The 15,810-nt window shown below is 44.4% G+C and overlaps 1 protein-coding gene across 2 annotated transcripts in view; it reads left to right on the top strand.

The window, feature by feature from the left end:
* Positions 1-8,286: 8,286 nt before the first annotated feature.
* The window catches only part of sptlc1 (serine palmitoyltransferase, long chain base subunit 1), a 17,813-nt gene continuing 10,289 nt past the window's right edge, over positions 8,287-15,810 (top strand). The window contains exons 1-8 of one of the 2 annotated variants that reach the window (XM_031577324.2): positions 8,287-8,372; positions 10,420-10,527; positions 11,327-11,421; positions 11,878-11,971; positions 12,939-13,011; positions 13,234-13,366; positions 13,608-13,737; positions 13,894-13,983. In XM_031577324.2, coding sequence (XP_031433184.1) covers positions 8,319-8,372; positions 10,420-10,527; positions 11,327-11,421; positions 11,878-11,971; positions 12,939-13,011; positions 13,234-13,366; positions 13,608-13,737; positions 13,894-13,983 — 777 coding nt within the window. In that variant the 5' untranslated portion in view covers positions 8,287-8,318. Of the gene's footprint in view, positions 8,373-10,419; positions 10,528-11,326; positions 11,422-11,546; positions 11,586-11,877; positions 11,972-12,938; positions 13,012-13,233; positions 13,367-13,607; positions 13,738-13,893; positions 13,984-15,810 lie in introns of those variants that run through there. The other variant, XM_031577325.2, reaches the window with a different exon arrangement.

The following is a 15,810-nucleotide window of genomic DNA, read 5'->3' as shown; positions in this document are numbered from 1 at the left end:
GAAATGTGATTGTTTCGTTTCTGTTTACATTTGATTTACTGTTTTAATCCTTTTTTTTTTTTTTTTCCTCCTAGCGATCATAAATGATTGGAATAAGTGTTGAATGTTGAAGTGCCTAGCTGGCACTTAACTCCAACTCTCTGCTGTAAACATCGTTTTCTGTAAACTTGACTCCAAGACTCCAGAGCTCTAGTGTATACGCTGTACATTGACATGTAAAAAAAAAAAAAATGATATTTAAGTATTAGTCCTCGGTACCAGTGCGGTTGTCATACCTACATGGCAAATGGCTTAACTGGCCATCAGGCCCTAGGGGAAATGTAAACATACTTCTAGCCTGTTCGATTGCCAAAATCAGTCACTGTGTTCTCGAAACTTGTAACACGTTTTATAAGGAACCAGAAGTCAACCTCATATAGCAAATGTCTTCCGTGGTCTTATAACAGAGACCATTGGGTAAAGCCTTGGCAAATTCACATTATTATTTCAAAGCATAGGCTGAGGTGCTTGCCACAAGTCAACAGGGTGAATTTCTTACCAACTAGAATAGGTGACATTTTGCTCAGGTTCAACGCTGTGTTCTTCATTTTTTGAACAGAGAACTCAATTATTTCATATTGCACTGTTTTGTAACATTAAAGTCAAGTAAAAACATATCGAAAACACAGAGTACTATAGTAGATATACATCAACAAAACAGTTGATCTTGAACATTGTAAGTGGAATATTTTTAAGAGGACCTTTTAACAAGATGTAAAGAAGTTGTACAATTTTGCTCTTCATGGTACTCTAAAGGTGACATTTCTAATTAAAGACAAATTTTAAAAAATGTATTTAAAGTAATCAGTATATGTAACCGAATAGCAGTATCTGGTAACCTAATGGAAACCTGAGTGATTAGGCTTCTGTAATTCACCTGGGGTCAAAGGTCACTCATGTTTGAGGATTGGGAGATGACAACTAAAACTCAGCAGTCGTGTCAGTGATGTTCGCCCCTGATGTTGCCCCTGATGTTCGCCCCTGATGTTCGCCCTGCTAATATTGTCTTTTTGTAAGTGCTTTATGTTTGTTTGTTTATTTGTCTTTTTGTAAGTGCTTTATGTTTGTAAATACTGTGTGTCTCGTGTGCCACACCCTGAGGTATTGTAATTTATTTGTCCCTTTGTTGTTATTGTTTCTTTTTTTTTGTACGGTTGTTTATTTCGCATTGATTTGGATTTTTTGTTTTGTTGGAGTGACAATTTTTGGGCAATATTTATTTACTGATGCTAAATACTTACTGGACTAAAACGAAGCTTTCAGTGGATGGTTAAAATGGTGTCCACCGATGTTTGTTTGTACAAGGAGGAGACCGAAAAGCACAATCGGAAAAGAAATGTGGTCAGAACTGGTTTAATAAGTGGCAATATGAAACTGGCCAAAGTTTAAAGCAAACCAACAATAAGAATGCTATCCATCAATGTTCAATCACTGCACGTCATGAATGAATTTCAACTTCAGGGAATTCACTCAGCTCAGAAAAGCTGTTTATCTTTAGATTTCCATCTCTTTTTGTTCACATCCATCCCTTGTTAATGTGCACCCTGTGTCCGCTTATAGATCACAGAATGTCCTCTGTTGAAATAAATATTTTTTTCCATGTTTAACCTGGTCCGTGTCAAATGTCTCCGAGAGCCGTCGCCTTGGCCGTTTTTTAAAGATATGCACATGTGTGGTACAGCAAAGCCCTCTGTCACTGCGGATGAAAGTATAATCATGAAGTCCACCAGCTATTTCCTGTATATAAGAATCGGCAAACATTTGAAAATGACAAGACCCCAAAAGTGTCTAGTGTGTAGTATATGCATGACAAAAAAAAAAAAAACCTCTTTGACTCCTCTCCATCATATCCCTACTGTTGCCCCTACGGTGAGAAGCCCAGCAAAAGCTACGACGACTAAATGTAGTCTCCTTTCAAGCAGGGGTTGTTTATTTATACACGTTTAATGCAGCCGGTGGCGAGAGTATGAGGGAAGGGGCCTCTCACTGACGGCCACTGTGAGTGAAAACAGCAGTGTTTGTCAAGGGTTGTGCCACAGCATTGAAACAGTCCTGTGCCGCGCTCTCTTAAACCCGGAGGACCTTGTGGATCTGTCCACCTTGTTTCTTTTCCTTCCTATATCTTTTTTTACGGTTGTTTTGTTTGTCTGTTTCTTTCTCTCGTTCTCTCTCTTGAGCATGTGGTCTGAAGATGAGCGGTCCACACACACACACACACACACACACACACATAATCCCCCAGTGTCCACCGCTGTGAGCAGCTTATGGGCTGAGGTTAGACAATATACATGACACACTGACCGAGCGGTAGTCGCTCGCCGCCTGCCTATACACACACACACACACACACACACACTCCCACATAAATGCCACGGCACGCCGCGCCACACCCAGGCTAACAGCATTACTCAGGAGGGGAGCCGGTCGGCAGCAAGGTCAGTTGTCGCAGTGTGGGAAATAAATCTCTGCCAGCACCAACCGCAAGCAAAGCACCCATAGCTGAGATTTGACTGACTTCTGCTGAGATTTTAATTCAATACAATGCCTGGGTGAGTCATCTTAGTCCCTATGGGAGAAGGGGCTGCCATACGGCACACACACACACACACACACACACACACACAGAGACACACACACACACAGACACAGACACACAGACACAGACAGCCTCTTCTCCTCCATAATGCACGGACATAACCGAGACGAGAGAGCCATGCCTTATGTTAAGGTTCGCTGAAGTAACATTGTGTTAATTGTGTACATGTCCACTACATCACTGACATCAGGGAAATTAAATTACGTGTATGTTTTGATCATGTTAAATGCAAGCGATGAGACATCGCTTACATGTCTTTTTTTGATCATGTTAAATGATCCAAGACCTCTGCACTGACACACAGTTTAATAGTTACTATGGATAAATTGTCAGCTTTGGCCATTACTAACATAAGGTTAAATGCTGCAGTTAATGTTTTTTACGATGCTAAATACTGCATTTAATTGTATGCATGTTAAGAAACGTTCCTGTTAAGTGTTACTCATCAATCATTTACATCCCTGAAATGAGCAAATCCATTACAATTTCTTATTAATATTGGTAGAATTGCTTGTTTGTCAGTCGATCTTAAACGGCAGTGGTCTTCTGGTGGGCCATATCATTTACATTCTACGCACTATCCTACACAGTTTCCTGCTGTTGCTTGGCAACCCCGTGGCCTATGATGCAGGTGTTGCCGCCAGTGACGGTTTCCAGGAGAGACGGATGAGCGCCTCCCATCTATTCTCCCCTTTGAGCAGAGAGCATCTTATGTAATCCCATCAATAAATACATCCCGTCCATGAGGCTCTTGGAAACCTTATGGAGCATGGAAACCTAAAATGTATTGTTAAACAAAACGCCACAGAGAAAGAGAGAGAGAGAGAGAGAGGGTGAGAGAGAAAGGGAGAGAAAGGGAGAGAGAGAGAGAGAGAGAGAGAGAGAGAGAGATAGAGAGAGAGAGAGAGAGAGAAGAGGATAAGGAACGAGAAAAAAAAGAGTGGGAAGCCAGCAAGATAAACAGAAACACCAGGATTTGTGCAGTAAAACTGACTTTGTGTGTGAGTGTGTGAGTGTGTGTGTGTTTGTGTGTGTGTGTGTGTGTGTGTGTGTGTGTGAGTGTGTGTTGTGTGTGTGTGTGTGTGTGTGTGTGTGAGTGTCTTTATTCTTGAGTGTCTCTGACAGGAGGCAGCTGCGTGGTACAGTAGAAGTCTGATCCACTGACAGAGAGCGAGGCCTTCCAGGGAGACATGCCTTACTGTACTGGGGCCTGAGTCAGGAAGCCTCACTCATGCCTGTCAAAGAAGCTGGCCTCGCACATGGAAACGTGTCATCCACACCGTGTCAGCAGTGCAGGCCTCTGGTATCCAGCAGTTACGTAAAACGCACTGGAAACTCAGTCACTTTCTGGCTTCGTGTTTGCATTACATCGCATTTTGATTTTGAACCGCTTCCATCGCCAGCTTGATCCGCCTGCGTGATCACACCGGATGTGGTTTGTGTAGATTGGCACGTTGGTGGATAAAAAGGCCACCACATTCATTTTACTGAAACTGTTTCTTACAACCACACATGGAAACAAACATCGCTTCTCAATTAAGGTGAAGTGTGAAACCTCAGTCTCCATCTGACTGATGCAGAAATCCAGGGGCCCTTTTTAAGGGGATTGTTGACTTTGGCAGATGTGATTACACATGATTATTCATGACATGTCTGGACATGGGCGTGCAGCTCGCAAGACTTCTCTGAGCTGCCTGGAGAGAGACGGGGAAAAGTTGCACACACACACACACACCGAGACCATGAAGCTGACGAGTAGCCTATGTTGTGTTTCAGTTTCACACACACACACACACACACACACACACTGAGTGCAGGCTATGACTGCTGGAGGCTTCAGAGAGGGCCCACCGTACGCACACACACACACACACACACACACACACACGCTGAGTACATCCTATCCCTGCAGGAGGCTTCAGAGAGGGCCCACCGTACGCAAAACCTTGGTTTCGGCTCATGCAAAACGAATGACTTGACCCTTGAATGGTCTAGGTACAAAGTCTTGCTGTAGTCTTGGATTATGGAGCAGGCTTTGCATGTATGTAAATGGGTTAAACTACTGCCTTTAACCCAGTAGCACTCAGTACCCAGTTCATAAAATAAGAATTAAACTTCATCATTGCAAATCGGGCTTTTTCAGTACTTTTATTATTTTTTTTTCATATTTGTTCTTCAATAATGTAGACTTCTGCTGTAAGCTTTTATTAGGCTGGCCGCAATACTATAAACAGATTCATTCGCGAGCTTCGCTGAAGTCAGAGAAGTGAAATCCTGGTAGCTGCTTGCCCAGAGCATGTGGAGTCAGAGAAGTGAGATCCAGAGCATGTAGAGTCAGAGAAGTGAGATCCAGAGCATGTAGAGTCAGAGAAGTGAGATCCAGCGCATGTAGAGTCAGAGAAGTGAGATCCAGAGCATGTAGAGTCGCCTCCCTTCCTCTCACACATGGAGGGGCTGATCAAGGCATTAGGCACTCTGTTCCCTGAGCACATGCACGTGCTTCACATTAGGGCGCCGGGACACTGGGATCACATGGGCACACAGGGAAGGACACTGGGATCACATGGGCACACAGGGAAGGGCACTGGGATCACATGGGCACACAGGGCGCCGGGACACTGGGATCACATGGGCACACAGGGCGCCGGGACACTGGGAGCAGCCACTCAGCCACCGCCTCTCTCTACTCTCTGCCTCTGTAATGTTAATAACACCGCCTCTCTCTACTCTCTGCCTCTGTAATGTTAATAACACCGCCTCTCTCTACTCTCTGCCTCTGTAATGTTAATAACACTGCCTCTCTCTACTGTGTGCCTCTACTGTAATGTTAATAACACCGCCTCTCTCTACTCTCTGCCTCTGTGAATGTTAATAACACCGCCTCTCTCTACAGTAATGTTAATAACACCGCCTCTCTGCCTCTGTAATGTTAATAACACCGCCTCTCTCTACTCTCTGCCTCTGTGAATGTTAATAACACCGCCTCTCTCTACTGTGTGCCTCTCTCTACTATAATGTTAATAACACCGCCTCTCTCTACTGTGTGCCTCTGTAATGTTAATAACACCGCCTCTCTCTACTGTGTGCCTCTGTGAATGTTAATAACACCGCCTCTCTCTACTGTGTGCCTCTCTCTACTATAATGTTAATAACACCGCCTCTCTCTACTCTCTGCCTCTGTGAATGTTAATAACACCGCCTCTCTCTACTGTGTGCCTCTCTCTACTATAATGTTAATAACACCGCCTCTCTCTACTGTGTGCCTCTGTAATGTTAATAACACCGCCTCTCTCTACTGTGTGCCTCTGTAATGTTAATAACACCGCCTCTCTCTACTCTCTGCCTCTACCGTAATGTCAATAACACCGCCTCTCTCTACTGTGTGCCTCTGTAATGTTAATAACACCGCCTCTCTCTACTGTGTGCCTCTCTCTACTATAATGTTAATAACACCGCCTCTCTCTACTCTCTGCCTCTGTAATGTTAATAACACCACCTCTCTCTACTGTGTGCCTCTACTGTAATGTTAATAACACCGCCTCTCTCTACTCTCTGCCTCTGTGAATGTTAATAACACCGCCTCTCTCTCCTGTAATGTTAATAACACCGCCTCTCTCTACTCTCTGCCTCTGTGAATGTTAATAACACCGCCTCTCTCTACTCTCTGCCTCTGTGAATGTTAATAACACCGCCTCTCTCTCCTGTAATGTTAATAACACCGCCTCTCTCTACTCTCTGCCTCTGTGAATGTTAATAACACCGCCTCTCTCTACTCTCTGCCTCTGTGAATGTTAATAACACCGCCTCTCTCTCCTGTAATGTTTATAACACCGCCTCTCTCTACTCTCTCTCTACTATAATGTTAATAACACCCCCTCTCTCCACTGTCTGCCTCTGTAATGTTAATAACACCGCCTCTCTCTCCTGTAATGTTAATAACACCGCCTCTCTCTACTCTCTTCCACTGTAATGTTAATAACACCGCCTCTCTCTCCTGTAATGTTAATAACACCGCCTCTCTCTACTCTCTCTCTACTATAATGTTAATAACACCGCCTCTCTCTACTGTCTGCCTCTGTAATGTTAATAACACCGCCTCTCTCCACTCTCTGCCTCTAATGTAATGTTAATAACACCGCCCTCTCTCCACTGTCTGCCTCTAATGTAATGTTTAGAAACAAGCAAAGCCTTCTACTCTCCATCTCTCCCTCTCTGTGGCTTTTTTTCTATGCCTTTGAATTGCATGTCATCTCATTCATCAAAATATGAGACCAGCTAATCTGCTAAATAATGTGCCTGCCGTTTGCCCATTTGTAGTGAACAGAGGAAGAGGAAGAGGAAGAGCTGCATTCCTGGTTGAATCTGCATCTTTGGTGTCCTTGACGTGAAACTAAACGCTTGTACACAAATGTCAGGGCATGCTCAGGAGAACCAAAGACAATGTGCAGCTTGGGTTACCCTTTTCAAAATACAGCTTAGTGTCTGAAGGAAGTCAGCTGTGCGATAGAGAATCATTGAGCGCCCCCTAGTGGAGGATATGTGGAAGTACGTGGTCACCATTTGCCTCTAATCTAATTTTTCCCAATTAATCAATGAAGGAAATTTCAAAGGAATTCCCAGGTCCTTAGTGTTGTTTCACATGTGCATGCACAAGTTTTGAAAAATCTAGTGGTCCAGTTGAAAGAAGGAAAAATTAAACTACCCAAAAACAAATCTGTATGAGTATGTCTCTCTCAGTATAATTATCTGTATCACCTTTTATGGTAAGCAAATTGTGGGGAGAAACTAAACATTGCCTCTCCAGTAGGCACAGCCACTGTGACTGTGATATGCTACAGAGAAGAAACAGCTACATTTTCATTGCCACTTCAAAATCTCTCATGTCAAAATGTGTTAGTATCCTCCATTTCAAACCAAATGTATGGACTGCTTTTTCGATCATTCTGCAAGGTCTTGACTGAGGCAAACTCCTTCAAATCATTTGCATTTATCCCCCATACCATTAAAATGCTAAAGAGGAGGGAATGGTTAATGGTTATCTTGGTTTACTTTTATTTTGCAATGCAAAATCTTTGGTATGGTGGTTTTCCTTTAAATGTATGAATTAATTAGGCTATTGATTCAGGTTTGCCAAATGATAAAGAAGCCGCCCACATCCCACGACATTTTGATGCAAACTCAAATCTGTTTCAGTTGAACATTTTGACACATGAAAAACAATAAGTTGATGGAAAAGTCAACTTTAAGCCAAGGGTAGGCTATGGTTGACCTGAACCACATCTCTAGGGTGTCAGTGATGGGAGGGATAACACTTTTACTTGGCAAAACGAGATTCATTTCGTTAATTCATTTGCTTGCCTGACTTCACACTTACTGTAGTAAGCCTCAATGAACAGCTTTTCAATCAAGCGTTAGTTATCTATTCAAAGTTTCTAGAGCCTTGATATAGGACCGTGATTAAACTTTTATCTGATTTACTTCATAGGTGTTCCGTTCATACACCTGAGGAAATGTATCTGTGGTCCCGTTACAAAAAAAAAGAAATATCGGGACACCTGCTAGCCAATCAGAAAGGAGTATTTCTCGTCTCCGGTGTTCAGCTTTTACCAGTTGAGGGGCGCGCGCTCCTCTCTTAGAAATCTGATGACGTTTTTGTGCAGATCACGTGATTCAGGAAACGAAAATGGCGTCCGGGCAACAGTGGGTACTAGTGGAGATGGTACAAGCTTTCTACGAGGTAAGTAGAGTTAAATAAGCCGACAAGCGTTCATAAGTAGAGCCATGTTTTTGACTCATGGCTACATTGAAACCATTAGATTTCGTCTGACGATAATCATAAATGTCGAAATTAATGAATAGGCTTTCAAATATTGCTGTTCGGAACTTGTGACATAATCCAGGAAGTGTAGCAGGCAGGCTAGCTAGAACAGCTATTGTCATCATAGGTTGTAATTGACTGGGCAGGGTGGGAAACAAAACCAGTGGACAGGGTGGTGAAATGTCGTTATTTAGGCCAGTCTCCTATGAAGAGATTTCGTTATCGGAGTGATTGTGTAGTTTGTATATCAGGTTTAATCTGAAGTAATCTTTTTGTAAAAGGTTGTGGTTGAAGTTTATTAGAATGACATGTAAGATGTTTCAAGATCAGCAATTGAAGTGTAATTATGAGAGAAGTATGAAGAGAGAGAACCGTCAGTGCTCTCTGTATATATTCAGGTCCGTAAATGTAAACAAACACACACATTTATGTCCGAAATACATACATACAAATACATTTAATCGCCTAAAACAACAAAATGAAGGGTGCACAGAGTATTGATCAACCTGACTGTTAGACTTTAATACCATCAGAATAATCACATCATTGTGGACCTAGAAGCTATCTGAAAACTGAAATTGCACCTGATATGTTCCGTTGGTCATTATCCTACCTGTTGATGGCCTATTCTTAGTCCAGATCTGTTTTGGTTTCAGCAAGATCCCTTGAAACAGTCAATCAATCGAATTGTTTCTAGTTGAACCACCAGGTTTTGAAAGTTGTCATTATGTTGTCAGTTAGCTTGTTAACTTCTTTCTGTGTGAGGCTCTATGAAATGTTGTTTCAGTTTTTCAAACCAAATGTGTCAGTTAAAAGGTATATTGTACTTTGGTCGGTGCCATTGTAGGGGCCCCTCCCATAGTCCACTCTCATCATCTACATATTTATTCAACATCGAATGTAGGTGAAGGGTGGCAATAAGCCATAGAATATCTGCACTACTACAGTTGCAAGTGCACAGTAGAGTTTGTTACTCATTCTAAAATGAGACTATTTCACCGTATTGTCTGCAAAATATGTTATTACCATAGATTTAGTGATGTTTGCTTCAATTGATCTCTCTCTCCCTCTCTGTCTCCCCCTATCTCTCTCTCTCTCTCCCTCTCTGTCTCCCCCTCTCTCTCTCTCTCTCTCTCTCTCTCTCTGTCTCCCCCTCTCTCTCCCTCTCTGTCTCTCCCTCTCTCCCTCTCCCTCTCTCTCTCTCTCTCTCTCTCTCTCTCTCTCTGTCTCCCCCTCTCTCTCCCTCTCTCTTTCTCTCCCCTCTCTCTCCCTCTCTGTCTCCCCCTCTCTCTCCCTCTCTCTCTCTTTCTCTCTCTCTGTGTCTCCCTCTCTGTCTCCCCCTCTCTCCCTCTCTGTCTCTCCCTCTCTCCCTCTCCCTCTCTCCCTCTTCTCTCTCTCTCTCTCTCTCTCTCTCTCTCTCTCTCTCTCTCTCTCTCTCTCCCTCTCTCTCTCTCCCTCTCTCTCTCCCCCTCTCCCCCTCTCTCCCTCTCTCCCTCTCTCTCTCTCCCTCTCTCCCTCTCTGTCTCCCCCTCTCTCTCCCTCTCTCTCTCTTTCTCTCTCTCTGTGTCTCCCTCTCTGTCTCCCCCTCTCCCCCTTCTCCCCCTCTCTCCCTCTCTCTCCCTCTCTCTTTCTCTCTCTCTCCCCTCTCTCCTCTCTGTCTACCCCTCTCTCTCCCTCTCTCTCTCTTTCTCTCTCTCTGTGTCTCCCTCTCTGTCTCCCCCTCTCTCCCTCTCTCTCTCTCCCTCTCTCCCTCTCTCCCTCTCTGTCTCCCCCTCTCTCCCCCTCTCTCCCTCTCTCTCTCTCTCTCTCTTTCTCTCTCTCTGTGTCTCCCTCTCTGTCTCCCTCTCTCTCTCTTTCTCTCTCTCCCTCTCTGTCTCCTTCTCTCTCTCCCTCTCTCTCTCTCTCTCTCTCTCCCCCTCTCTCTCCCTCTCTCTCTCTCTCTCTCTCTCCCTCTCTCTCTCTTTAGGCGCCTGCGTATCACCTGATCCTGGAGGGGATCCTCATATTGTGGATAATCCGACTCCTTTTCTCCAAAACGTACAGACTACAGGAGCGCTCTGACCTCACCGAGAAGGTAAAGCATATCTCAGTGATGTTCTAAACGCATTGAGTATGCACAGACTATCCCAAGGCAAATATAGCATTGAGTATGCACAGACTATCCCAAGGCAAATATAGCATTGAGTATGCTCAGACTATCCCAAGGCAAATATAGCATTGAGTATGCTCAGACTATCCCAAGGCAAATATAGCATTGAGTATGCACAGACTATCCCAAGGCAAATATAGCATTGAGTATGCTCAGACTATCCCAAGTCAAATATAGCATTGAGTATGCTCAGACTATCCCAAGGCAAATATAGCATTGAGTATGCTCAGACTATCCCAAGTCAAATATAGCATTGAGTATGCTCAGACTATCCCGAGGCAAATATAGCATTGAGTATGCTCAGACTATCCCAAGGCAAATATAGCATTGAGTATGCTCAGACTATCCCAAGGCAAATATAGCATTGCTCATGTTGTGATATGGATGGATTGTCAAGTAGTTACTTTTGTATAGAACACACACACGAGGTAGATGAAATCAAGCACATGAGAGTGATTCTCATCCGGGTAAAAGTTGCACACAAGAAGAGAACTATAAAAATCGCGACCGAAATGAGTATAACAGTGTGTATGCTGACGGGTGATTGGATGGTGAATGTGTATTGTCCACAGGAAAAGGAGGAGTTAATTGAGTATAACAGTGTGTATGCTGACGGGTGATTGGATGGTGAATGTGTATTGTCCACAGGAAAAGGAGGAGTTAATTGAGTATAACAGTGTGTATGCTGACGGGTGATTGGATGGTGAATGTGTATTGTCCACAGGAAAAGGAGGAGTTAATTGAAGAATGGCAGCCTGAGCCTCTTGTTCCTCCTGTGTCAAAGGACCACCCGTCCCTCAATTATGACATAGTCACTGGGTAGGTACAGCAATGCACACCACTTCCTCTACATGTGTGTGTCAAAGGACCACCCGTCCCTCAATTATGACATAGTCACTGGGTAGGTACAGCAATGCACACCACTTCCTCTACATGTATGTGTCAAAGGACCACCCGTCCCTCAATTATGACATAGTCACTGGGTAGGTGCAGCAATGCACATGTTTTCCTCTACATGTGTGTTACATAGACTTACATACATATACATGCATACATACTTGGATTACTTACATATAATGATGACATAGTCTTACAGAAACTCTGTATTCATTTGGGTAATGTGTCAAGTGAGTAGCACGTGTATGTCTTTGGTAGTTGTTGCTGTGCAATGCTGCTTGAGTGCAATGTTTCCCTGTGCAGGGAAGGTCATGGAAGAATAAATTAAGTGCGTTCTGTTTTTGCTCCTTCGCTAATGACTGCGTTTTACTTTTACAGGCCTCCAAGCCACAAAATCATCGTAAATGGGAAGGAGTGCATTAACTTTGCCTCATTTAACTTCTTGGGCCTGCTTGACAATGAGCGAGTCAAGGTTGGTGCTATTTTCAGACGCAGAGTGCTTTTCCATTCTCTCCCTCAGACTCTGATAGAGACACTTCTCTGATTGCACTTTGGAATACATGTCGTTTTTTTTTTTCCCCTGACGGTTTTATCCAGTTTGAGATGTTTGTTGGTGAGATGGGGGTGGAAAGCGCCCCTAACAAAGTAAATTGCTCCCAGGGTTTCAGACTAATACAGTCACCAGTCGTTCCTCATGTGTTGCCTGCTGGAGGGGAGCCTTGCAGTGTGCTCTCTGTGGTCTGCATGCATTCCTGTGCCGGAGATGAATGTGAGGTCACTGCACTCATCATATTCTGGAAGAACAACGTATCAGGAACATGTATATACTTACTTTATCTGTGAATGTAATAGGAATTTGGCATCCTCGTGTATGTGGTCTGTACTGCGCTGATGAATATAGGGGTAAGAGTTACAGAAAGACATTTTCCCCATCCGAAACAGCAGGCCATGCAAAAGCAACTGCTCTAAGTTTTTTTTTTCTGCATTCAGTATTTGCTTCATTCAAAGCCCTTTAACTATAACAAGTAATGGTCACCGTCATTACAGTATATGACCAGAGTTTGGGTTTCCTGGTTGTTGTTTTTTTTAAGAACATTTGTTTCCAATATCTTCTCCTGAAACCCTGGTGGTTGGCTAAATTATGCGTCATGGAAATTGGAAAATTGCAGATGTGTGCTGTCTGTGCTGTGCTGTGCTGCGCTGCTCCAGATCATATGCTTTCCTGAGCAAACACGAGCCTCAGAGGGTCACCTACAGCAGGCAGCCTTGGGCACGCCACTCTACCTTGACATGTCCACTTGGATTTACGACTTCCCTGGCCTTCCGCTCTGAGTGGTTTTGCTTATGCCAATACGTTTATGAAGCTTCAGAGAGCATTTTGGATGTGACTCTGCATTCAATACTAACTCTGTGATGGTCCCGTCTTGTTGTTCCTGCAGCAAAAGGCTCTAGCCTCACTGAAGAAGTATGGGGTTGGGACCTGTGGCCCAAGAGGATTTTATGGAACTTTTGGTAAATCTTTTAAGCTTTTAAGTGAAGACATCGAATGTCGGGTGTTGTGCAAGGCGATGAAATATCTCTCTTTGGGAATCCTTCCAAGTTCAGGTCCTCATAAGGTTAGAATTCTAAAGTGTGTGTGTGTGTGTGTGTGTGTGTGTGTGTGTGTGTGTGTGTGTGTGTGTGTGTGTGTGTGTGTGCGTGTGTGTGTGTGCGTGTGTATGCGAACACTTGTAGATGTCCACCTGGAGTTGGAAGAGCGTCTGGCCAAGTTCATGAGGACGGAGGAAGCCATCATCTACTCGTACGGCTTCGCCACCATAGCCAGCGCCATCCCAGCCTACTCCAAGAGAGGTGACATCATCTTTGTGTAAGCCTCGCCTCCACAGACCTCTCCAGACATTTAAGGATGATTAATATGACGCAACCCAATGAGGAGTTCACTTACTAAGCCTGCTCAATTTTCACCTCCCCCCCCAACACACACACACACACACACACACACACACACACACACACACACACACACACACACACACACACACACACACAAACACACATAAACACACACACACACACAAACACACACACACACACACACACACACACAGGGATGAGGCAGCCTGTTTCTCCATCCAGAAGGGACTCCAGGCCTCCCGCAGTTTCATCAAGTACTTCAAACACAACGACATGGAGGACCTGGAACGCCTCCTGAAAGAACAGGAAATGGAGGATCAGAGGGTGAGTGAGTGAGAGGGGGAGGGGGAGGGGGAGGGGAGGGGGAGGTAGGTGAGTGAGTGAGGTGAGTGAGCTGAACGGAGGAGGGAATGAGGTGTGGTTTGTGTGCTCCCACAAGGAGAAAGATTTCATGTGTTGTTTTTTCTTTTTTTGTTCCAGAATCTCCGTAAGGCACGAGTAACCAGGAGGTTCATCGTGGTGGAGGGCCTGTACGTAAACACGGCCGATGTCTGTCCCCTGCCAGAGCTGGTAAGATGGCACACACACTATCCAGCTGGCACTCCTCTCTCATGGGCGGCTGTGCTTAGAGATAAGAGAGGACGTACAGACAGGACAAACGGACTGATGTTGATTGTGTTCATACACTATAGATGTGGCATGGATGATTTTGGCCTATACTTTATGGGGAAAGCATTACATTTTGCAGAGACTTGAGTCTAGGGTACATTATAGGGCATGAATGATTTCAGCCTGATGTTTGTTAAGGAGGCTTTAAACTCTGCTGTGCGCTCTGATATCTAAATGATCTGTGCTGTCTGCCACAATGGTGTTTCTGTGTTCTCGGGTACTTGGGCGAATCTGTTGCATCTCTTGGACCTCTGCATTGGGATTTAACCTCTGACCCTTTAATCACCGTGTCATCAGAACCCAACTTCAACTGTTGCTCAGTTCTGAGCCTCCACCTATCACGCCAATCCAACTTTTGTTATGTATATATCAACGAATGTTACTTAGGATATTGGTGCAAGTGCAAACCCCAGTCATCCCTCTCTACATGTGAACATCAGCCTCTGTGCACATCCCCACAGCTGACTGTCTGTGCTCCTTAGCGTCTGTGCTCATTAGCCTCTGTGCCTGTGCACATCCCCACAGCTGACTGTCTGTGCTCCTTAGCGTCTGTGCTCCTTAGCCTCTGTGCCTGTGTTCATCCCCACAGCTGACTGCCTGTGCTCCTCTGTGCCTGTGCACATCCCCACAGCTGACTGTCTGTGCTCCTTAGCGTCTGTGCTCCTTAGCCTCTGTGCCTGTGCACATCCCCACAGCTGACTGCCTGTGCTCCTCAGTCTCTGTGTTCATCCCCACAGCTGACTGACTGTGTGTGTAGAGCAGCAGTGTTAGTGGCCTGGAGGAGAAGCACACACTCCTTACCTGACATGACATGCAGCCATTACTCAAATAATGAGTGTGTGTTGGCAGCCAGATTTGCGTTCTTCTGGCTCGAGTCCCTGATGGTTAATGGAGCCGTGAGCCCACTAGGACACTATGCAGACTACACTACACTACACTACACTATACTACACTACACTATGCAGACTAGGACACTATACTACACTACACTACACTATACTACACTACACTACACTACACTACACTACACTACACTATGCAGACTACACTACACTATGCAGACTACACTACACTACACTACACTACACTACACTACACTACACTACACTACACTACACTATGGAGACTACACTACACTACACTACACTACACTATGCAGACTACACTACACTACACTACACTACACTACACTACACTACACTACACTATGCAGACTACACTACACTACACTACACTACACTATGCAGACTACACTACACTACACTACACTACACTACACTACACTACACTATGCAGACTACACTACACTACACTACACTACACTACACCATGCACACTACACTACACTATGCAGACTACACTACACTACACTACACTACACTACACTACACTATGCACACTACACTACACTACACTACACTACACTACACTACACTACACTACACTATGCACACTACACTACACTACACTACACTACACTACACTACACTACACTATGCACACTACACTACACTACACTACACTACACTATGCAGACTACACTACACTACACTACACTACACTACACTACACTATGCAGACTACACTACACTACACTACACTACACTACACTACACTACACTATGCAGACTACACTACACTACACTACACTACACTACACTATGCAGACTACACTACACTACACTATGCAGACTACACTACACTACACTACACTATGCAGACTACACT

This window comes from Clupea harengus, chromosome 12 (assembly GCF_900700415.2).
Source record: "Clupea harengus chromosome 12, Ch_v2.0.2, whole genome shotgun sequence".
NCBI lineage: Eukaryota > Metazoa > Chordata > Actinopteri > Clupeiformes > Clupeidae > Clupea > Clupea harengus.
This window is presented reverse-complemented; position numbering and strand designations above follow the sequence as displayed.